This window comes from Salmo salar, chromosome 07 (assembly GCF_965601325.2).
Source record: "Salmo salar chromosome 07, fSalSal1, whole genome shotgun sequence".
NCBI classification, from domain to species: domain Eukaryota; kingdom Metazoa; phylum Chordata; class Actinopteri; order Salmoniformes; family Salmonidae; genus Salmo; species Salmo salar.
This window is the reverse complement of record NC_138297.1, coordinates 63,767,163-63,791,032: the sequence shown is the minus strand read 5'-3', so window position 1 is coordinate 63,791,032 and position 23,870 is coordinate 63,767,163. Positions and strand designations below refer to the sequence as shown.

The 23,870-nt window shown below is 41.8% G+C and overlaps 2 protein-coding genes and 1 long non-coding RNA gene across 5 annotated transcripts; 1 reads left to right on the top strand and 2 right to left on the bottom strand.

Annotated features, from left to right (window-relative positions):
• Positions 1–250: 250 nt before the first annotated feature.
• Positions 251–9,099, bottom strand: LOC106592662 (ras-related protein Rab-19). The gene is made up of 4 exons (XM_045722483.2): positions 8,717–9,099; positions 8,343–8,572; positions 3,034–3,217; positions 251–2,734 (listed from the first exon to the last, which is right to left on the bottom strand). Exons 2-4 carry the CDS (start codon positions 8,544–8,546, stop codon positions 2,451–2,453), a joined length of 672 nt encoding a protein of 223 aa, XP_045578439.1. The 5' UTR covers positions 8,547–8,572; positions 8,717–9,099; the 3' UTR covers positions 251–2,450.
• A 2,666-nt stretch (positions 9,100–11,765) lies between these two features.
• LOC123728293 (tetraspanin-8) lies at positions 11,766–18,584 on the bottom strand. Of its 3 annotated transcripts, XM_082977892.1 has the most exons (9): positions 18,333–18,582; positions 17,440–17,505; positions 17,054–17,167; positions 16,679–16,753; positions 15,546–15,641; positions 15,223–15,321; positions 14,742–14,852; positions 13,670–13,753; positions 11,766–13,105 (listed from the first exon to the last, which is right to left on the bottom strand). In XM_082977892.1, exons 1-9 carry the CDS (start codon positions 18,390–18,392, stop codon positions 12,977–12,979), a joined length of 834 nt encoding a protein of 277 aa, XP_082834018.1. In that variant the 5' UTR covers positions 18,393–18,582; the 3' UTR covers positions 11,766–12,976. The 3 variants fall into 3 exon arrangements, with proteins under 3 accessions (XP_082834018.1, XP_082834020.1, XP_082834019.1); XM_082977894.1 differs by lacking the exon at positions 13,670–13,753 and having other exon boundaries at positions 18,333–18,584; XM_082977893.1 differs by lacking the exon at positions 16,679–16,753 and having other exon boundaries at positions 18,333–18,583.
• Positions 18,585–19,927: 1,343 nt separating this feature from the next.
• On the top strand, positions 19,928–21,985 carry LOC145880062 (uncharacterized). Its single transcript, XR_014392952.1, has 3 exons — positions 19,928–20,237; positions 20,452–20,573; positions 21,482–21,985. It is a non-coding gene; the product is annotated as an uncharacterized LOC145880062 (long non-coding RNA).
• The last annotated feature ends 1,885 nt before the right edge of the window (positions 21,986–23,870 follow it).

Sequence of the window (23,870 nt, the reverse complement as noted above, 5' to 3'; positions counted from 1 at the left end):
CTTCTTCTGATGCTCCGAAGTGGATAAGTGAATGTAGACCTACTACTCCCTCTAGTGGTATCCAGAGAGTTACACCGGTTTTCAGTGTCTTACCAAAGTGTACGCATGTCCTTATTCTCCTTACTGACACACAGGTATCGTACTTTTCCAAAGGCCCGACTTGAAAAGCCCGTAGTGCAGCACTTAGTTCAAACTGAACCTCAACCTTTTTCCTCAACGAATTACTGCAAATCATCTTTTACAATCTATGTATTCTTTTGTTGTTGATTTTATTTGATCTTTGAGAAACAATACAAAAGATACAAAATACATCACACCTTCCCAGACCCACTAGCTTCCCTTATCACTTTCTGCCACATGGCCTCAAATGAAAATCTAATTGAATGTCTATAACAATAGTATAACGTATGACCACTGACCAATGACGGTCACATATTAGGCATCATTGTACATAAATCATCACAAATGAAAATGTCTCTGGAGACGTCAGTAGTACGTCACTGATGTGCACGTTTGTTCTAATCCAATACCATAGCTTGCTCTGTGTGAGGAAGCTGCTGGGAGTCACACTACAGGCAATGTGCAGGTCCTGTTCAGGTCCTGTTCAGGCACCGTTCAGGCACTGTAGGCTTTCAGCAACAACATGGATAGCAGCAGGTGGAGCAGTAATGTAGTGTTTCATCCACTGCTCCAGTCCACTCCCCCCCGGGACACTCACAAGGTCACAGTGTCATAGATCCCCTGGCATAGCACGCACCCCCACAATAATAGGTTTTTTTCAAATCTTCTAAATACTTTCAATATTATTCATTTCCATGTCGGCTCTATGCCTGGAAATGCCCTGTCCTGAGCAAAGGATCCCAATTTCAAACTCCCCAAAATTAACTCCCCAATAATGGATATTAACTGAAACATGATCTTATGTAGTTTTATGCAATAGCCCTCTGTGACTTAAATGTAACATATTTGAACCAAAATTCATATTCTATCGTAATCTAACGAGGAGATGGACAAGGGGTCCTTATGGCATAGCTGACCCTCCTCATTCCTGATTCATTTCAGATTTTAGAATAATCTGACGTAGTTCACCAAATCTCAGTTGTGAGAGAAATATTCTTTAAATGAGGATTTAGAGTCATAAAGCAACTGAGTAAAACATAATTGCTACTGTGTATACCACTTGAATTAAGCATCAATTTCTGTCCACTCTGTTAAGCATCAATTTCTGCCCACTCTGTTAAGCATCCATTTCTGTCCACTCTGTTAAGCATCATTTTCTGTCCACTCTGTTAAGCATCAATTTCTGTCCACTCTGTTAAGCATCATTTTTTGTCCACTCTGTTAAGCATCAACTCTGTCAGGTTTTTGTCTAACGCCAACTCCGAGTGCTGAAATTAATCATTTTCCATATTTTACTTTTTTTTTTATTGAACTCGTATTTTCAGAGGCAGTATCAGTATCTGTTGCCAACTACCCCTTAAGATTTTGTTGTTGTTGTCAATATTCAGACAAAATATTTGAATTGTTCTGCAACAGATGCTTAAAGAATTGTAATATTTGCTATGTTAGACGTAGGGGTGATGTTTGTTTTATAAATGTTGTTTTATGTCCTACATCTAGAAAACTAATCAAAAAGAAGTTTGGAGATTTGTATTACATATTTGAATAATCTAATGTTAGAGTGAAACAATCGTGGGAAAAAGTTGAGATTGTCGCGTCTTTAAAGAATCCCTGAGAACTAAAACAGCAACGTGTTCTCTCAGCAGAATATGGAAAAGAGCCTGAGATCAGCTATAAAACGCTACAGAGCATTTTTTTATTAAATTGCTCGTACCTTGTGGGGGGGGGGGGTCGGGGGTTTGAGAAACTGCGTTACACCACTGCATAGGTGATAGGTCAATAGTACCTAAAGGCACCCACAAAAAAGGTGTGTGTGTACTGGGTAACAGTCTCAGCTTCCCCTATTCCAGGGTTCCCCAGCTGGCGGCACGCCGGTGGGTTTATTTGGCCCCCCAAGTTAAAAAAAAGAAGAAGATATATTATATATATATATTTCTTTGTGTAATTTTCATTGTTGGACATTAAAGATTGTAGAAACACCAGGAAATCAGCTCCAAGTGATTTTAATTGAAGAAATCTGTTCCCAAGTATTCCCACGCATAATAGAGAGATACGTGATCGTATACAAATGTGAGCAAGGTTTGAAAAGATTATGTTTTAGTCAAACTATATCTGTTTGGGCTTCTGGCGGTCAATTTGTGGTTTACATATGAATTGTAATTGTGTTCCGGCCCTCCGACCATCCGTTCCAGAAAAAAATCGTCCCGCGGCTGAATCTAGTTGATGATCCCTGCCTTATTCTGTCCTCCTCCAGGCAACACAGTGGCACACACATGTCCCCCCAGGTATCCATTCTTAAACTCCCTCTGTTGTCCTTCCTCCTCTCTATGTCAGCAACACGTCTTCTTGTCTGTGATCACCGCTGGCCCGTTGATTGGTCGTGAGTTGGCTCGGAGCAGGACGCGGGGCGAGTCATTGTTGCTAGGGGCCTGTTGCCGGACGGCCATGCCGTTGCGTGCCAGCAGCTCGCGGGCCATCATCATGAAGGCATCGTCCACATTCTGGGCCTCCTTAGCTGAGGTCTCTAACGCTGCCAGGATGCCTCTCTCCTCAGCCATACAGCATGCCTCCTGGAACAACACCTGACGCTCAGACTCCAGGTCAGACTTGTTACCTGGGAGGGAGAGGAAGGACATTGTTGGAAATGTGACTTGTTGCCTGGGAGGGAGAGAAATAGGTGTTTAAAGTTTTGTTTTTAGAACTGATTTGTCAAAAACCTTTATTTGAACAGGAAGGGGTCAGGGGTTAAAGTATTTTAAAGGTTTGAAGCTCTTTTCTGAGAGAGGCCCGGAAACCTTTTTATTTCAAATCTTTACATCACAATTATAGAAATACAAATGATAGAACAAACAGTTCAATTAAAAACAATGGCCCATCCACATAGCGTTAGCAAATATTTTTGCTCCCACTCACCAATGAGACAGAGCACTACATTGGCCGCGCCGTACAGCTCCACCTCCCTGATCCAATTGGACACGGAGTCAAAGGTTCCGTGGCGTGTGATGTCATAGGCGATCATGGCGCCGTGGGCGCTGCGGTAGTAACTCTGGGTGATGGTCCGGAAACGCTCCTGTCCAGCCGTGTCCCATACCTGCATCTGTTTTACACAGACACACACAGAATTAGATAAATATCGCACACACAAACACAATGATCTCACAGTCTAATATACTCCTGGAGGGAACAATACAAAACAATGATCTCACAGTCTAATATACTCCTGGAGGGAACAATACAAAACAATGATCTCACAGTCTAATATACTCCTGGAGGGAACAATACAAAACAATGATCTCACAGTCTAAAATACTCCTGGAGGGAACAATACAAAACAATGATCTCACAGTCTAATATACTCCTGGAGGGAACAATACAAAACAATGATCTCACAGTCTAAAATACTCCTGGAGGGAACAATACAAAACAATGATCTCACAGTCTAATATACTCCTGGAGGGAACAATACAAAACAATGATCTCACAGTCTAAAATACTCCTGGAGGGAACAATACAAAACAATGATCTCACAGTCTAAAATACTCCTGGAGGGAACAATACAAAACAATGATCTCACAGTCTAATATACTCCTGGAGGGAACAATACAAAACAATGATCTCACAGTCTAATATACTCCTGGAGGGAACAATACAAAACAATGATCTCACAGTCTAAAATACTCCTGGAGGGAACAATACAAAACAATGATCTCATAGTCTAATATACTCCTGGAGGGAACAATACAAAACAATGATCTCACAGTCTAAAATACTCCTGGAGGGAACAATACTCTGTGTGAAGGCAGCACTACTGAAATGGCACCTTAACAAAATGATGATGTACTGTAAATGTTAAAAAAAGGCTGCAATATGCCACTGTACGTCTGAGGCATCTCCTTCAGCCTCTGCCTGACCTGCTCCTCTCTTCATGTTAGCATAGCAACAACTGCCATAGCAACCTGACACACCTGGCACCAGAGTTCCTAATCTCCCATGCTCACCTGGTCTTAACCTGCATTGGTTTCTTTATCACTCTCCTCACAGACTTTATCTTTGTCTTCCTCTAAAACCCCTGTTAACTCCGTTCATCTCTCTTTCTCCTAATCAGCCACACAACATGTACACAAGCACAGGAGAACTTGTTGGATAAAACATATTTTATATGCTTCCAAAAGCTACTGTAGGGATTATCTATGTCTTGATTCATATGTGCTGTAGTTGTAATGTACTAAACATGTCTCTGGCTTTGGGAGGGATAGCTTATATACAGGATGTGTGCAGTGATGCACAGGGGATTTCCACTGGTTCCTGTGTTTAACAATGACACACCTCTATAGGGCGGGAAGCAAAACACCCTGCAACTCCATTTCTGCCTGGAGCAAGAGCACTGCCTGGAGCAAGAGCACTGCCTGGAGCAAGAGCACTGCCTGGAGCAAGAGAACTGCCTGGAGCAAGAGAACTGCCGTTTTCATGCAAAGTGACTAAAGAAACTAATTAGAACTCTTTACAGCGGAATAATATCCATGTTCCTGTCAGTAAATAGAACTCTTTACAGCAGAATAATATCCATGTTCCTGTGAGTAAATAGAACTCTTTACAGCAGAATAATATCCATGTTCCTGTCAGTAAATAGAACTCTTTACAGCAGAATAATATCCATGTTCCTGTCAGTAAATAGAACTCTTTACAGCAGAATAATATCCATGTTCCTGTCAGTAAATAGAACTCTTTACAGCAGAATAATATCCATGTTCCTGTCAGTAAATAGAACTCTTTACAGCAGAATAATATCCATGTTCCTGTCAGTAAATAGAACTCTTTACAGCAGAATAATATCCATGTTCCTGTCAGTAAATAGAACTCTTTACTTCAGAATAATATCCATGTTCCTGTGAGTAAATAGAACTCTTTACAGCGAAATAATATCCATGTTCCTGTCAGTAAATAGAACTCTTTACAGCGGAATAATATCCATGTTCCTGTCAGTAAATAGAACTCTTTACAGCAGAATAATATCCATGTTCCTGTGAGTAAATAGAACTCTTTACAGCAGAATAATATCCATGTTCCTGTCAGTAAATAGAACTCTTTACAGCGGAATAATATCCATGTTCCTGTCAGTAAATAGAACTCTTTACAGCGGAATAATATCCATGTTCCTGTCAGTAAATAGAACTCTTTACAGCGGAATAATATCCATGTTCCTGTCAGTAAATAGAACTCTTTACAGCGGAATAATATCCATGTTCCTGTCAGTAAATAGAACTCTTTACAGCAGAATAATATCCATGTTCCTGTGAGTAAATAGAACTCTTTACAGCGGAATAATATCCATGTTCCTGTCAGTAAATAGAACTCTTTACAGCAGAATAATATCCATGTTCCTGTCAGTAAATAGAACTCTTTACAGCAGAATAATATCCATGTTCCTGTGAGTAAATAGAACTCTTTACAGCGGAATAATATCCATGTTCCTGTCAGTAAATAGAACTCTTTACAGCAGAATAATATCCATGTTCCTGTCAGTAAATAGAACTCTTTACAGCAGAATAATATCCATGTTCCTGTCAGTAAATAGAACTCTTTACAGCAGAATAATATCCATGTTCCTGTCAGTAAATAGAACTCTTTACAGCAGAATAATATCCATGTTCCTGTCAGTAAATAGAACTCTTTACAGCAGAATAATATCCATGTTCCTGTCAGTAAATAGAACTCTTTACTTCAGAATAATATCCATGTTCCTGTGAGTAAATAGAACTCTTTACAGCGAAATAATATCCATGTTCCTGTCAGTAAATAGAACTCTTTACAGCGGAATAATATCCATGTTCCTGTCAGTAAATAGAACTCTTTACAGCAGAATAATATCCATGTTCCTGTGAGTAAATAGAACTCTTTACAGCAGAATAATATCCATGTTCCTGTCAGTAAATAGAACTCTTTACAGCGGAATAATATCCATGTTCCTGTCAGTAAATAGAACTCTTTACAGCGGAATAATATCCATGTTCCTGTCAGTAAATAGAACTCTTTACAGCGGAATAATATCCATGTTCCTGTCAGTAAATAGAACTCTTTACAGCGGAATAATATCCATGTTCCTGTCAGTAAATAGAACTCTTTACAGCAGAATAATATCCATGTTCCTGTGAGTAAATAGAACTCTTTACAGCGGAATAATATCCATGTTCCTGTCAGTAAATAGAACTCTTTACAGCAGAATAATATCCATGTTCCTGTCAGTAAATAGAACTCTTTACAGCAGAATAATATCCATGTTCCTGTCAGTAAATAGAACTCTTTACAGCGGAATAATATCCATGTTCCTGTCAGTAAATAGAACTCTTTACAGCAGAATAATATCCATATTCCTGTCAGTAAATAGAACTCTTTACAGCGGAATAATATCCATGTTCCTGTCAGTAAATAGAACTCTTTACAGCAGAATAATATCCATGTTCCTGTCAGTAAATAGAACTCTTTACAGCAGAATAATATCCATGTTCCTGTCAGTAAATAGAACTCTTTACAGCAGAATAATATCCATGTTCCTGTCAGTAAATAGAACTCTTTACAGCAGAATAATATCCATGTTCCTGTCAGTAAATAGAACTCTTTACAGCAGAATAATATCCATGTTCCTGTCAGTAAATAGAACTCTTTACAGCAGAATAATATCCATGTTCCTGTCAGTAAATAGTACAAGCAGTCTCAATAAATGCTGTTTGCATTGATCTGTCTCGTTGTGTGGTTACAGTCGTCACGTGGAGTTGTGTGTGGTACAGGGATAGCAACAATGGTCTAGTGTTGTCATCATGCATGATTTGCATACGTTCTGATGTGCGGTCAGTTGAGGCAACAAGGCCCTATTCACACAGAGTGGCCATAAACCAAATGGCACCCTATTCCCTATATAGTGCACTACTTTCGACCAGAGACATGGGCCCTGGTCAAAAGTAGTGCACTAGATTAGGAATAGGGTGCGCTCTGGGACAGAGCCCCAGACTGAGATACATTCTGAAGCCATCCACTTGCCTGCTCTTCCTTCCTTCCTGTGTCAAAGGTCAGTTGGTTGAGGATACGGTCAGTAACACAGAATGAAATAGAAGCCATTCTAGAATGAAGGAGGTATATGACACACAGTAGGCCCCTCTAGTAATAATGTACAGATACCACTCTTAAACAAAAAGGTGCTATCTACAACCCAAAATGGCTATTTGGCTGTCCCCATAGAACCCTTTTTGGTTCTTTCCACAGAGGCTTCTACATGGAACCAAAAAAGGTTCTCCTACGGGGACAGTGGAATAATCCTTTTGTAACCCTTTTTTCTAAGAGTGTTTCTCTATGGTTGGTAAGAGGAAGAGAGCGCACCATAAATACCTTCCTATCACCTTGTCTGGCAGGTTTGGGGAACAATACAGTTAGCAGGTGTAGGTAGAGGAGGGAGGGAGGTGCCCTCCAGCTACAAAATCATTTAAACCTAAAGTATCTCGAAAGTATTTAAACCTTCACTCTTAGAAAAAACGGTTCCAAAAGAGTTCTTCTGCTGACCCATAGGAGAACCCTTTTTGATTCCAGTTAGAACCGTTTTGGGCTTCAGGTAGAACCATCTGTAGAAATGGTTCTACATGGAACACAAAAGCATTCTACCTGCAACCAAAAAGCCTTTAAGGTTCTAGATAGTAAAAACAATGATAAGAGTGTAGCTAGCCCCTCATAGAGTTTCCTATTCAAGCATACAGTAGTTTGACCTCAATAGGTACTGACGTTTTTGGTCAGGGAAGAGAAAGAGGAATGACTGATGTGTTGTAGGAGAACCAGAAAGGCGAGTCCCTCATGAAATGCTGGTCCAACTTGTATTAAGTGTCAACTTAATTAAGGCCTGCAAAGCCTTCTTGGCAGTATCACAAGACAACAGCTGTATTTTACACCAACCACTCTAATGGCCTGGAAACTGAAGTATTCAGACAGCAACTAATCTGATCAGGAGGCAACACTTTGACATTTCAGTTATAAGTTATGTGTATAGTCAACAACAGAAGATGTGTTGTAGATGTTCAAACTATCAACAAACTACCAACTGCAGCTCTGTTGCTATGCAACAGCTTGCTGGAGTGACAGTGACTGTAGGGTTAGGTTTAGGGTTAGGCTGACTTTCATTGAACCCTTTTTAGTTCTATAAAGCACCATTTCTTCTAAAGGTTTGAGGCTGACTTCCTTACCTTAATTTTCTTGCCCTCGATGTCCACTGTCCGCACGGTGAAGTCCACGCCTATGGTGTTCTGTTGCCTCTCTGAGAACTGTCCTGACTTGAAGCTCTGGACCACGCAGGTCTTGCCCACGTTGGAATCTCCAATCAGGATGATCTTGAACAGGAAATCAAAGGATTCGTCCTGCTGCTCCACTCCTCCAGTTGGCTGCTGCATCGTGAAGAGGAGCGGGCTGTCTGGGCCTGGGAGCCACACCAACACACGTCACAATGCTAGGACTATGTTACAACTGTGTTATAAGCAAGTGCCTGATGTCTGCCTTACAATGCTATGGTTGTGGCTAGGTTATAATCACTGATGACATAGGGTCTCTTGTTGACTTGTACCTGTTAAGAATTGAGCACAGGTCTTTCAGTCAAGCCCAGAATGTTCCCTCCAATCAGGCCTCTCTCCCTCTCCCTCCCTTACATCCACCAGGTGAGGATAACAGCGGCTCAAATCATTCCCTTTCTGCTCCCGACCAGCCTCCTTCTCAGGTGTTGCCCCAGTTCATTTCCAACGGCAACAGAGTGCACTGAACAGCCAATAGTAAGCACTACTCTTCCACACAGAATAAGAAACAGATTGAGTCTCCTTTACACTGTCAAAAGAGCTGCCATCTTTCTCCTCCAGATTGTCTTTGTTAGTGGATGACTTTCTCTTTCTCCATCCACCTGTTGCCTTCCCGCCCTCACTATGTTTTTCCGTCTCTCTCTACCCGCCCACCCTTAACTGTCCAACTGCACCGCAAACAATTTAATCCCGCCCTACCTGCTAATCGTCACGTGAGCCCCCACCTGTGGTATTGTGGGAAATGTAGTGTTTCAGTTCTCATTGACATTGCTCTCAAAACCTGGATACAATATGTTAAAAAGACTTTGTTAAAACACTTTCAAAATTAAATAGATAACAAAATAGATACAAAAACAGATAAACCGTTTTGATATATTATAATTATATAGCATGTTATCATTATTGTTTTTAACTGAGAAAAACAACTTTCAGTATTTGTGGAAACTCTGCCTCACATTCTATTCAATGTTGGAACTCAGAACTGTAAAGCAGTTGCTTTGAATGAAACATTATATTCAAATGAATATCATCTTCCAGAACACTTAAATCAAAACATTCTCCACCACAACATAACTCCTTGTGGATTGGTGGAGCAATGGCTTGGTTACCATTGCAGAGTCTTGGGGACAGTGACAGAGAGTATGAGATGACGAGTGAGGATCTCCAGGAAAAACTAGGAAAGAGTTTGGGGGAAAAAGAAACTATCAAAATAAAAAGAAAGAAAATTTAAAAGTAGAAGAAAATTAGTTTCAGAAGAAGAGGGAATAGATGGATGAAGAGAAGAAATAAGGGGAACTGGATGAGAAAGAAAGGCTGGAGCTTGCAGTAGACCGGGCAATACAAGCAGCGGGGGAGTGTGATCCATTAAGATCTGTGATACAGAAAGAGACTGAGAGAATCAGGAAGAGAAAGGGAAGAATGTAGTGCAGAGATAAAGCAGTCTGAGAGACGGAGACGGACATCTGAAGCAAGACGGGGAGTTGGAATGGCATCTAATTAAGATGGAGAGAGAGAAGGTTGTTAGAGGCAGAGTTGAGGAGGACAAGAGAAGAGAAGGAGGAGGTAGAGCTGGAGAAGGATAGAGAGAAACAGTGCATGTGGAGATGGAGAGAGCAGAAGAGAAGGAAGAGATAGAGCTGGAGAAGGGGAGAGAGAAACGGTGCACAGTGGTGATGGAGAGAGCAGAAGAGAAGGAAGAGATAGAGCTGCAGCTGGAGAAGGAGAGAGAGAAACGGTGCATGTGGAGATGGAGAGAGCAGAAGAGAAGGAAGAGATAGAGCTGCAGCTGGAGAAGGAGAGAGAGAAACGGTGCACAGTGGTGATGGAGAGAGCAGAAGAGAAGGAAGAGATAGAGCTGCAGCTGGAGAAGGAGAGAGAGAAACGGTGCATGTGGAGATGGAGAGAGCAGAAGAGAAGGAAGAGATAGAGCTGGAGAAGGAGAGAGAGAAACGGTGCATGTGGAGATGGAGAGAGCAGAAGAGAAGGAAGAGATAGAGCTGCAGCTGGAGAAGGAGAGAGAGAAACGGTGCACAGTGGTGATGGAGAGAGCAGAAGAGAAGGAAGAGATAGAGCTGGAGAAGGAGAAGGAGAGAGAGAAACGGTGCACAGAGTTAACCAGAAGAAGGAAAAGGAGATGATAGATTTAGAGGATAACAGAGTTAACCAGAAGAAGGAAAAGGAGATGATAGATTTAGAGGATAACAGAGTTAACCAGAAGAAGCTTTGGTTAGAGTGGAACAGCTAGAGAGAGATATGCTGGAGTACCAGCTATAGCTGGAGTACCGTCAGGAAAGTATGTTGGGGGTAATGGTGAGGTTTAGGAGTGTGAGTAAGATGATCAAATAATTGTAAAAGAAAGAGATAGAGGACAGAGAGTGGATAAAAGAGGAGAGCAAGGCAGCGCAGGAGGAGATCGAGTCACTCAGCAAACTCCTGGATCTAGCGATGGAGAGAGCGAGAGAACTGGAGAAGATGGAGGAGAAGAACAAGAAGAGAGAAGAGTGGGTGAGGGAACTGGAGGAGCAGAGAGTGGGACAGGAGGAAGAGGAGGAGAGAGGGGGAGGTGGAGCACTGAGAGAAATGCAATGGAGGAAGAGAACATGCATCTGAGGGAGACTATTGACGTGCTTAATACCATCATTGACTTGCAGGGCATGAAAAGCAATGGAAACATGGCGAGAACCATGCACCAGTAGAAAAGACCCTTCTTAATCTAGGTTATTTGGATAGTCCATCTGTGCAAACTTGTAGTGTATTCAAGGTTTAAAAAAGTATTCTAAAGTTTGTAATTTCCACTTAAAAAATGTCCAACTTGATTTGCCCTAATGAAAAATGTATCAACCCCTACAAAAAATGTCCATTAATTATAACCCACATAATAATTCAAATGTTTTCCTGCTGTGAAAAACGGGGGATAACAAACAAACTATCTGTTCATAAGCAACTGCTTGCTAAAGTTACGGTTAGGGTAAGGTTTAAAATAAGGATTAGGGTTAAGGTTAGAGTTAGGGTTTGTAGACAGATGAAATGCTACTGATAGAAGTATCTGTAGAAGTATCAAGGGCCCTTCTTAGCCTGGGAACCAGTCTGTTTGTGCCATCATGCCTCTGCTTGTCATGCCAAACACATGATAACACAAACAGATCTGGGAACAGGCTAGGCCCCTCTCTCTCTCTCTAGGATGTGTGCATCTAACTAACTTGATGAGTTAATATCTACTGCCCTCCTGTGATTTTACAGTGCAATGCAGGTCATTTGGGGAGCCATGACGATGGAACCACAGCAGCGCAGCACATTGCCAAGGAAGCTTCTGCCACACAGGTAAATAGAACAAAGTAGTTTATTGAATTAACGTAAAATTATATTATGAGTAGGTACCACAGTAGCCTGGGTACCAGTCTGTTGAGTTAACATTCCACCCCTTGTACTGCCAAATGTTTAGCATGACAAGGAGTGGCAAGGAGTGGAATGATAGCTAAACCGACTGGTACCCGGGCTACAGCCACTGGTCTAATATCATACAGTTTACAGTCCTTCATTACTTCTTCATTGTTTTAATCAACTTTTCCCCCTGAGTCAGACTGTATTCAGTTGGAAGAAAGAGAAAGACAAGTTGAAGAAACAAGAGAAGGAGGAGAGGAAGAGAAAAGAAGCAGAGACAAAGACAGAGAAGGTAGAACAGAAGAGGAGAGAGAAAGAGCTGAGGGAGTGTGAAAGACAGGAGGAGAAGAGGGTGAAACAGGAAAAGAAGATGATAGGAAGAGAGAGGAGGATGAGAGGAGAGAGCAGGAGGAAAAGAGTTAAAGAGAAGAGGATGAGAGGAGAGAGCAGGAGGAAAAGAGTTAGAGAGGAGGATGAGAGGAGAGAGCAGGAGGAAAAGACAAAGGCAGAAAATGAAATGAGGATGGGGAGAGGACAAAGGTCATTGGAGGAAATTCCATTTTTGTCCGAGTCTGATTGTGACTTCCTGTGATAATGGCAAAGTCATTTTGATTATACAGTTGGGTTTAGTAAACAAAATATATAATTTTTTTTAAAGATGTTGGTTGTCGAATAAAGGAACATAATCTTAAAAGACGCTTCTCCCTTTATTCAAGACACTGTCACTAACACTGAGGCACTTCAATGGTTAAATGGTTACCAATTATTTACAACAGAAAAACAAACCACAGGTTTTATAGAACCCTTGACAGCCAATAAGAAGACTCTTGATGGCAGTCAGATGGATAATCAGTTGAACAGTAATACTTTTGACAACACAGCAAAGATGTCTAATGTCTAATAATGTCCCTTGTTGTCATTTCAAGTGTGTTATGAGTATGTAGATAATATGGATGCATTGCTAGCCTGATTCCAGATCTGTTTGTGGTCTGGACAATGACAACTCCATTGCTGTCATTGCCAAGCCAACTCTTTGTCACCCATTGTCATGTTTGGCTTGACACAAATGAGTGACAGGAGTTGTCATGATGGCACAAACAGACTGGCACTCAGACTAGTGCATTGAGTATCCTTCATAAGAGGACCATTTCATTTCAGACACTCTCTGCTGTGTCACACAGCTCTCTGTACTGAGGTGGTTGAGAGGTGAAGATCACAGGTGGCACATCAACTTTTCTTCTCATCTGGCAGAGTATTGTGATGGCCAGGGCAACTCCAATATCCTGAGGACCAGACACACAGCAACGGCTCAGTCAGGATTGATGGAGCAGGTGACTAGGTGCTGAGTGTGATAGATAATGGTTAAATCAAATAGGCCTACACTCGAGAGGTACGGTAAAAATCACTATGGTACAGCGCTGGGGTCAATTCATCCATCCTTCAGTTAGCATCCTGACTTTCAGATGTTTTAATTGTTGTTGTTTACTTGTATGTACTGTGTACTGCAATTCAGCTTTTAGCTGCCACATACGGCCTGCGTGTAATAATTATAATAAACTGTAACGGCTGTCGTAGAGAGGGGACCAAGGCGCAGCGTGTTGAGTGCTCATACTGAATATTTATTTTAACTCAGAATACTAAAGACAAAATAACAAACAGCCAACAGTTCTGTCAGGTACACAGACTAACTAAACAGAAAATAACTGCCCACAAACACAGGTGGAAAAAAAAAATACTTAAATATGATCTCCAATTAGAGACAACGAGGACCAGCTGCCTCTTAAAAACTGAATGGAACCCAACCCTGGAAAGGTTAAATAGTACAGACATAGATATGAAATACATACCCATAATGCTTGAAGTGCTACTAATGTTCCTATCATCAGGCTGATTCCATAGCCCACCAAAGAGAATAAGATGGGAAGACATGGCTGAAAAGGAACAATTAAGAGTTTGTCATTTTGTGTGAAAAACAAGAGTATACAGCTCTGTATTATATCAGAACTTGAACAAATATCAGTTTAGTGTTGTCACGCCCTGACCTTAGAGAGCCTTTTTATTCTCTATTTTTGATAGGTCAGGGTATGACTAGGGTGGGTACTCTAGTTTTTTGTATTTCTATGTTGGCCTGGTATGGTTCCCAATCAGAGGCAACTGTCTATCGTTGTCTCTGATTGGGGATCATATTTAGGCAGCCTTTTCCCACCTGTTGTTTGTGGGATCTTGATTCTGTATTGTTGCTTTTTAGCCCTACAAGGCTGTACGTTTCGTTGGTTTCTGTTTTGTTGCTGGTTCACCTTAAAAAAAGATGATGAACCCAAACCACGCTGCGCCTTGATCTGACCATTCTTCCAACGACGTTCGTTACAATTGTATCAATGAGTACTGCAAAACCTTTGGCGCAAAATTTAAAATCAACTTTTTACTTCTTGACAGCAGAGAGACATTTATTTTTATTTTAGAGTTCATTTTGTGCAACTCTACACATTTTGACATGGGGTGAAGAGAAAATGTTGCCGTTTTAAAGCAAGTTTGCTGCAATTCTACACATTTTGACATGGGGTGAAGAGAAAATGTTGCCGTTTTAAAGCAAGTTTGCTGCAATTCTACACATTTTGCCATGGGGTGAAGAGAAAATGTTGCCGTTTTAAAGCAAGTTTGCTGCAATTCTACACATTTTGCCATAGGGTGGTGAGAAATGTATGCAGTTTTTAATATGACATGAGTGAGACTGACAAACAACATCAATGGGGACCCCATGGGTGGTAATTCAGCCATGATAACAAGTTTCGAATAGGTGGCCGGTAAACAAATTTAGCAATCTAAAAAATATTAGCTGACATGGCCTAATTGATCCGAGGGACTTCAAAATGGCTGCCAGTTGCCCATCCCCGGTGTAGTGGAATGACATGTTTTTACCTCTTTATATACCAGCATGTGTTCATCCATTAGTCCCTTGTGGTCATCATCCTCAGACATATCACTGTTGGGATAGTGAATAACAAATCTTGTATTGTTACCAGGAGCAACCTGAAATAGAATGTGACATGGTTTAAAACAGTGCTTTACTTTAGCTGCATGATTTCTTATTAGGCTGCATCATGTCATCCATGATAATTGTCTGGTCCAAATGTGTTCTATCGTTTTTGTTGCTTTTACAGTTTTGTCATGTACATCTTCCTCAGTTTATGTATGGTTGTCTTATCACTGTCCTCATCGTCTGTTTTAGAAAGAAATAATAAAATCAAAAAATGAATTGCTCTTACCAAAAGACAACAGATTTACACTTTCATATTTGAGTGATAACATTTTTAACACAGACTGACACATTGAAACCCATCCTCCTCAGCATACACATAACACCAGCAACAAGTTAACTTATTTAACGCAGCAGACTCACACATTTAAAGTTTGTTGAGTCCTCATCAGAACAGAGACAGGAGAGGGGGATGTCTGTGCCCCAGTCTTGGTAGCCTTGTACGAGCCCACAGCATTTGAACTGAAAGTGAAGGAAACAGACATTATAAAAACATGATTTACCAGGTATAGTTAAGGCCTAGTCCTGGAAGAACCTGGAGAAATCTCCAATGAAAGTGCTTTTAGTCCAGGCCTAGATTTACATCATATGGAAAACCGGCCCTAAAGATACATTGAATTGGCACTCTGGGGCTGTGAATTGGCACAAGCAGAGACCATAAGAAGCATTAAATAAAGGTGACTTACCTTAGTCTGTATGTTGTATAGCTCTTCTAAATCTGTTTGATTCGCTCCACTTAGAGGCATCATAGCTAGATGTTCCTCTCTGATTAACTCCTCCATCTTGAAATGAATCAAGTTAACATTGAGTGTTAGATTCACAGCTGAAACCTAGAATCAGTTCTGAATTTGAAATGGACAGATACAGTACATTGAATTATCAAGAATCAGATGTATTGCACCATCATACAATAACTTCTCAAATATCTTTTAACCAGAACAGCAAACAAACATTGTCTCAAGGTTGAATTAGAAAGTTAAGATATATACAGGTAACTGCCAAAATAATGGAAACCCTTGAGTAAATGAGGGACATGGAGTATATTGAAAGTAGCTGCTTCCACACAGGTGTGGTTCCTGAGTTAATTAAGCAATTAATATCCCATAATGCTTAGGGTCATGCACAGTATGAAAATGATTTTGGCTACCATGACATGGCTATTTCCCCATGGCTAGGGCTCCCGAGTGGTGCAGCGGTCTAAGGCACAGCAGTACTAGGGGCATCACTACAGACCCGGGTTCGATCCCGGGCTGTATCATAACCGGCTGTGATTGGGAGTCCCATAGGGCAGCGCACAATTGGCCCAGTGTCGTCTGGGTTAGGGGAGGGTTTGGCCGGGGGGGAGGGTTTGGCTGGGGGGGGGGGCTAGGCCGTCATTGTAAATAATCATTTGTTCTTAACTGACTTGCCTAGTTAAATAAAGGTTCAATATAATAAAAAGGATGATATGCCCCCATCCAAAGGGCACGAGTGGTCTCTGAATGCTTTGATGAGCATGAAAACGATCAATGTAAACCACATGCCATTGCCGTCTCAGTCACCAGATCTCAACCTAATTGAACACCTATGTGAGATTCTGAAGCAGCTCCTGAAACAGCGTTTTCTACCACCATCAACAGAACCCCAAATGATGGAATTTATCGTGAAAGAATGGTCTCGCATCCCTCCAATAGAGTTCCAGACACTTGTAGGATCTATGACAAGGTGCATTAAATCTGTTCTGGCTCGCTGTGGCCCAACACCCTATTAAGACACTTTATGTTGGTGTTTCCTTTATTTTGGCAGTTACCTGTGTGTGTATATATACAGACTACTGTACCTCGGGTTTGGCTTGATATGTTTTCACGGACTCCACAAACAGGTATAGGCTGGCCAGTGACATACCTACTGAAAACTACATACACATATAGGGGTTGTCAAGCAAAATCAATACTAAAGGTTAATTCAAACCTTATCACACTTTCTGGGAAACATGTTGGAAACAGGTCATGGGAAAAGCGTTGTTTTCATTTGAGTTGTATGGCATGCCCTTACCTATCAGAAAGGAACAGTTTGCAGTAGGGGAGATGTCAAGTCGGTAGCCAGATCCCAGATCTGTTTGTGCTGTATAGCCAACTCCTATGATAACTATCCAAGACAAACAAACAGATCTGGGATCAGGCTAACACTTTGGGACAGGTCTTGGCAAGCTTACCAGAACCACAGCCCATTTCTTCTCCTTGCGAGCGCCATAAACCCCAAAGATTGACAGGACCAGGGTTGCTGCTTCTAGGACATAAAGAATTGCTATCCCTGGCAGAATCTCTATCTGTGAATAGGAAGACAAGCCAGATTAATGATATGACAATTCTGGGTTTATAATCATAATATTACAATGATACTGCTGAAGTCTAGCCTGGTCTCAGATCTGTTTATGCTGTATAGCCAACTTCTATGGTTGTTGTCATACTAAACACTGTAGGAGTTGGAAAGACAGCACAAACAGATCTGGGACCAGGCTAGATGGACACATCATTATTATAACGAAATGTGTATGATATAATTAGTAAATGTAATAGGGGCTATAAAAATAACAATTACTTCTTCTGATTGGTGGAAGTACCCATGTCCAAATAATGTGATGGCCAGCAAGAGGGTGCTGATGATCTGAAGAGAATACAACACATGATACAATCAATCATTACAATGTACAGGGTATTATACTGAGAATTCTACTGATATTGCACAGTAAAGGTTGATACAGTAATTTGTTTCAGAGGAGAGTTGAGGGATCTATTTCTTCATAACTTCAATAATGCATTTGACCAACACCATCTACAAATGGTTTGTAAGCAGACAGTAAATTGTATTTACATATATTATACCTCATTTATAAATAGACTAAGAAATTATACATTATTAAGAAATGAATAGCTGAGATATTTACTTAGTCAGCTGTTTATAAAAATCTAATATCAGTTATTGAGTAACCTAATATTCTGACAAAAACGTGATAACTAAGGTCAGTAGGCCTATTTGAAGATGAGAATAAACATAACTCATAACTTTAAAATATTTAGCAGCTAAAAAACAAATAGTGGACAAATTAAAAGGCTGAAAAATAAATAAATAAGCTGAACACACCCACAAACCAGCGCTAAAAAACGTGTTCCAGTGAAAGATTAAAGCCCAGTAGCCTAATTGCAACATTAAATACAACATTTCAATTTAATTTCAGTGCTTGTTTTGATACTGCACTATAAAACAATCGGCTCATTATTGTTGATGAAAGCGGCACCACTCTTTATAGCGTCCCGTGTAAACCGCAACTCTCACTGCTTGCGTTGAAGTTACAAAAATAACCAGCAATAATGTAAACAAATAATGTCGTATTAAAAAACGTGTATCTACAGTCATAATTGGCGACCTGCTCCTATAAAAAATGGTTTATCTACTCGAATACGACCAGGCCAATAGAATGAACTTTCACTTACACCGATCAAGACACAGACGAAAATGAACGCCCGTTTTACGCAGATATTAATTCTTCCCATTTCTATATTTGGTTATAATAAAAACAACAGTTTGGATAAGCAGTTCACTTCAGAGTTGGTCTAGCTGAAGCCCAGAATCTTTAAGTCCAGAAAATAGATTGTCCGATTCCTTTAATAACTGTTTCTTCTTCTTCTCAACATGAGTGTGTTGACATGCTGCTGAATGGGGTTTTGTGTCATGGGAGGGACTAGCCCGCATGAACGCAACGCCCATGAACTTGACTTATATTTTCTTTAAATGGGCTCTTCCGGAAGTTAGAGAGAGATGTGCAACCACAGCAGCAAGATTTGTGGCCAGTTGCCCTGAGAAAAGGGCAACCAGTGGAGCACAAACAACATTGTAAATATTGAAGTGTTTATTGTCTGCCCTCCTATCTGTGGTCTTGACAGAACAAAGCATCTACTACGTGAATCCAGAATCCAGAGGTCCAGTCCAGAGCAAGGAGGCCTGAGTGAACATGAAATCAGTAATCATCCATTTCTGGATAACTCTGACCTCACCACTTTACGTCCAAAATGGCACCCTATTCCCTAGTGCTCTATAGGCCATGGTCAAAAAGTAGTGCACTATATAGGGAATAAATTGCTATTTGAGAAGCAGCCCCATTGGGTCCCTAGGAATCCAGAGAAGGGCCAATTGTTAAACAATGTCAATGCAACCCCCGCAAAACATCTGGAGCACATTTTGTACAGAGGAAGATAGTAACGGAACAGACTCAAGCATATGATAGTAACGGAACAGACTCAAGCATATGATAGTAACGGAACAGACTCAAGCATATGATAGTGACGGAACAGACTCAAGCATATGATAGTAACGGAACAGACTCAAGCATATGATAGTAATGGAACAGACTCAAGCATATGATAGTAACGGAACAGACTCAAGCATATGATAGTAACGGAACAGACTCAAGCATATGATAGTAACGGAACAGACTCAAGCATATGATAGTAACGGAACAGACTCAAGCATATGATAGTAACGGAACAGACTCAAGCATATGATAGTAACGGAACAGACTCAAGCATATGATAGTAACGGAACAGACTCAAGCATATGATAGTAACGGAACAGACTCAAGCATATGATAGTAACGGAACAGACTCAAGAATATTCCCCATTCACAGGAAAATGATGTACAAAGGAAGGATAGGTGGGCATAGTTATTTTACAGTAGGTTTGAAATGCTGGAAAGTAACTGTTCCTTTCTGGGTAACAGATTAGTTCAACAACTACATAACTGAGCACATACAGTATGCCCAGTTGTTTCCTGTGAGGTCTTGATTGTCAACATGACACTCAACACTCCTAATTGACACTCCTAACACTCCTAATTTCCTTTAGTAATCACTGAAATAACACATCTACGGTTAATCTTCTGAAACGTTCACCACTCCACTTATGATATCACTGGTTACTCCAAGCCAATGAACGGAGGAGAGAAGGAAGCATGGATTGTGTAGTAGTTGGAAATGTCCCAAGTGTTTACCCGTGACATGTCCCGCAGTACTAACTGTCACCACTAGAGGGTGTGTATTGCCGGTGACGGTTGTGTTTGGTGCTGTGTTTACATCTGCGTGCTGTTGACGTGGAAGAGACGCAGAAGAAAGATGGCGGCGCCCTCTGCAGAGCAGCAAAACGGACAAAGTGATGAATCTGATCTACAAAGCCCTATATCGACAAATGATGAAGACTCCGAAACAGGAGCGGGGGATGGAGCACTCCCCGACTACGTTGTCGACTTGATAGAGAAAGAAATCGGAGGGGATCTGAAGTCGCTGAAGAAAGTTAGCTCGCTCCTGGAGAAACTGACAGCGGAAAACAAGTTGCTGGAGGAGCAGGTAGCTAGCGAGCGCGTTGTTAACTTCATGTTGCACACTCAAATAAGCTTTCAATGCTGTATCAATTATTGAATTAAAATAATAGAATAGTTAATTATGAGAGTATTAATCTGCCCTTGACAGCAGCTAATTTAATGTAAGTAATAAAACATGATCTATCCAGCTAGCTAACCTTTGCTAGCTAGTTAAGGGTGTGCATTTCCCTTTCTGACAGGTCTCCCAGGTAGCACGGTGGATCTGGGCCGATTCCGGTTGAGCGTTAGACTCGGCCGACGTCATGCCTTTGGCACTATTACTTCTCGCTAGGATGCGGGGATTGAGCTCGCGCTGATTCCGGTGAGAGTTATCTGTCCCAAATGTATTACTTGGGTCTCGGGCCGATTGGGGCTACTCTCTGGCAGATGATTACACAGACTACTTTATATAATTTACATTTCATTATTTATTTATTTTTCCATATTTTCTCATTGTTTCTGTGATCAAAAAATACAATTAACATTTAAATTAAAGTATTTTAAGAGAGGCCTGTTTAAGTAGTATTTTAGTATTTTGAAACTTTGTGCATGGCAATTGATAAGCATTAAAATCTTGGTGGATGAAGCCTCCCGAGTGGCGCAGCGGTCTACGACACTGCATCACAGTGCAAACTGCGTTGCATTTACATTACATTTAAGTCATTTAGCAGACGCTCTTATCCAGAGCGATTTACAAATTACTACAGATGCTAGTTCGATACCCGTGCCGGCCACGACCAGGAGACCTGCACAGTTGACCTAGCGTCGTCCGAGTTAGGGGAAGGTTTGGCAGGCTGATATGTCCTCCTCCCATGGCGCTGTAGCGGCTCCTGTGGTGGGCTAGGAGCATGCATGCTGACAGGTCACCAGGTGTACGGTGTTTCCACCAACACACATTTTTTTGGGTGGATGGGTAGAATTTGTATGCATAAAATCTATATTAGTAATATTTAAAATTACTAAATTCTGTAATTTTGTATACGTTTATTTAAATTTGCATCTGGCCGCTTCTGGGGGATTCTGGTAAGATACTGCCAAAAGTCGACTGAGTTCACGTAGACGGAAACAGGACGATTCTTGGCAGTCATTCATTTTAATTTTGGGCTGAGTCCGACACCCGATTCCAGGTCGATTCAATCAGGGGGCCGCTTCTGGGCCGATTCTTCATTGCTAGCTGGGCTTCCTCCACCCACCATCTCAGGTTCTAAAGTTTGTGCTTCTGTGTCCCAGGCCAAGACCGGTCCCAACAAGTGGGAGTTAATGACCGGTCCCAACAAGTGGGAGTAAATGACCGGTCCCAACAAGTGGGAGTAAATGACCGGTCTCAACAAGTGGGAGTAAATGACCGGTCCCAACAAGTGGGAGTTAATGACCGGTCCCAACAAGTGGGAGTAAATGACCGGTCCCAACAAGTGGGAGTTAATGACCGGTCCCAACAAGTGTGAGTAAATGACCGGTCCCAACAAGTGTGAGTAAATGACCGGTCCCAACAAGTGTGAGTAAATGACCGGTCCCAACAAGTGGGAGTTAATGACCGGTCCCAACAAGTGGGAGTAAATGACCGGTCCCAACAAGTGGGAGTTAATGACCGGTCCCAACAAGTGGGAGTTAATGACCGGTCCCAACAAGTGGGAGTTAAATGACCGGTCCCAACAAGTGTGAGTAAATGACCGGTCCCAACAAGTGTGAGTAAATGACCGGTCCCAACAAGTGTGAGTAAATGACCGGTCCCAACAAGTGTGGAGTAAATGACCGGTCCCAACAAGTGTGGAGTATAATGACCGGTCCCAACAAGTGGGAGTTAATGACCGGTCCCAACAAGTGGGAGTTAATGACCGGTCCCAACAAGTGGGAGTAAATGACCGGTCCCAACAAGTGGGAGTAAATGACCGGTCCCAACAAGTGGGAGTAAATGACCGGTCCCAACAAGTGGGAGTAAATGACCGGTCCCAACAAGTGGGAGTTAATGACCGGTCCCAACAAGTGGGAGTTAATGACCGGTCCCAACAAGTGGGAGTTAATGACCGGTCCCAACAAGTGGGAGTAAATGACCGGTCCCAACAAGTGGGAGTTAATGACCGGTCCCAACAAGTGGGAGTTAATGACCGGTCCCAACAAGTGGGAGTTAATGACCGGTCCCAACAAGTGGGAGTTAATGGCCGGTCCCAACAAGTGGGAGTTAATGGCCGGTCCCAACAAGTGGGAATTAATGGCCGGTCCCAACAAGTGGGAGTAAATGACCGGTCCCAACAAGTGGGAGTAAATGACCGGTCCCAACAAGTGGGAGTAAATGACCGGTCCCAACAAGTGGGAGTAAATGACCGGTCCCAACAAGTGGGAGTTAATGACCGGTCCCAACAAGTGGGAGTTAATGACCGGTCCCAACAAGTGGGAGTTAATGGTGTCAGGTCAAAGCAGCTCTGCCTACTCCACCGGATCACCACAAGGTTGCATGCTCTCTCCTCTCCTGTACATACTATACAGTAATGACTGTGGTAGCCAATATGAAAACAGGCACATCATAAAGTTTGCTGATGACTGTCATCGTCAGTCTACTACAGGATGGAGAGTCTGAGCATGGGCCTCTGGTAGATGACTTTGTGTCATGGTGTGAAAACGGCTTCCTCCAACAGAATGTCTCCAAAACTAAAGATATGGCCATTGACTTTAGAAGGCAGCCACTGAACCCCACACCCACTGTGGTCATGGGAAAGGACATTGAGCTGGTCAGTACCTACAAGTACCTGGGAACAGTGCTGGACAATAGTTGACGTTTAAGGAGAACACAGAGGCCGTCTGTATAAAGGGACAGCAGCGGCGTTTTGTTGTTGACAAAGATGAACTGTTTTAATGTCAGCAAGACAATGATGAGACTGTTTAGATTGGACAGGGTGGTTAAGGTGGCCAGACAGTGTGGTTAAGGTGGCCAGACAGTGTGGTTAAGGTGGCCAGACAGTGTGGTTAAGGTGGCCAGACAGTGTGGTTAAGGTGGCCAGACAGTGTGGTTAAGGTGGCCAGACAGGTCATCAGGGTGAAACAGGCACAGCTCTCAGTGACATTCAGAAAGCATGTGGTGAGGAGAGCTAACAGTATCCTAGACTGTCCTGATCACCTCCTCCTTGACCATTTTGTACTTCTCCCCTTAGGTTGACGTTTTAGACTTCCCAAACTCAATAGCAACAGATACAATAACTATTTTATCCCACAGCCCATAAACTTTCTGAATCTGCACATTAAATTAAATGTTGATTTATTGCTGCACTTCAGCACAATGATTGCTCCTTTATATCAATCTTATTGTTTCATGTTACATTTACATTTAAGTCATTTAGCAGACGCTCTTATCCAGAGCGACTTACAAATTGGTGCATTCACCTTATAATATCCAGTGGAACAACCACTTACAATAGTGCATCTAAATCTTTTAAGGGGGGGTTAGAAGGATTACTTTATCCTATCCCAGGTATTCCTTAAAGAGGTGGGGTTTCAGGTGTCTCCGGAAGGTGGTGATTGACTCCGCTGTCCTGGCGTCGTGAGGGAGCTTGTTCCACCATTGGGGTGCCAGAGCAGCGAACAGTTTTGATTGGGCTGAGCGGGAACTGTGCTTCTGCAGAGGTAG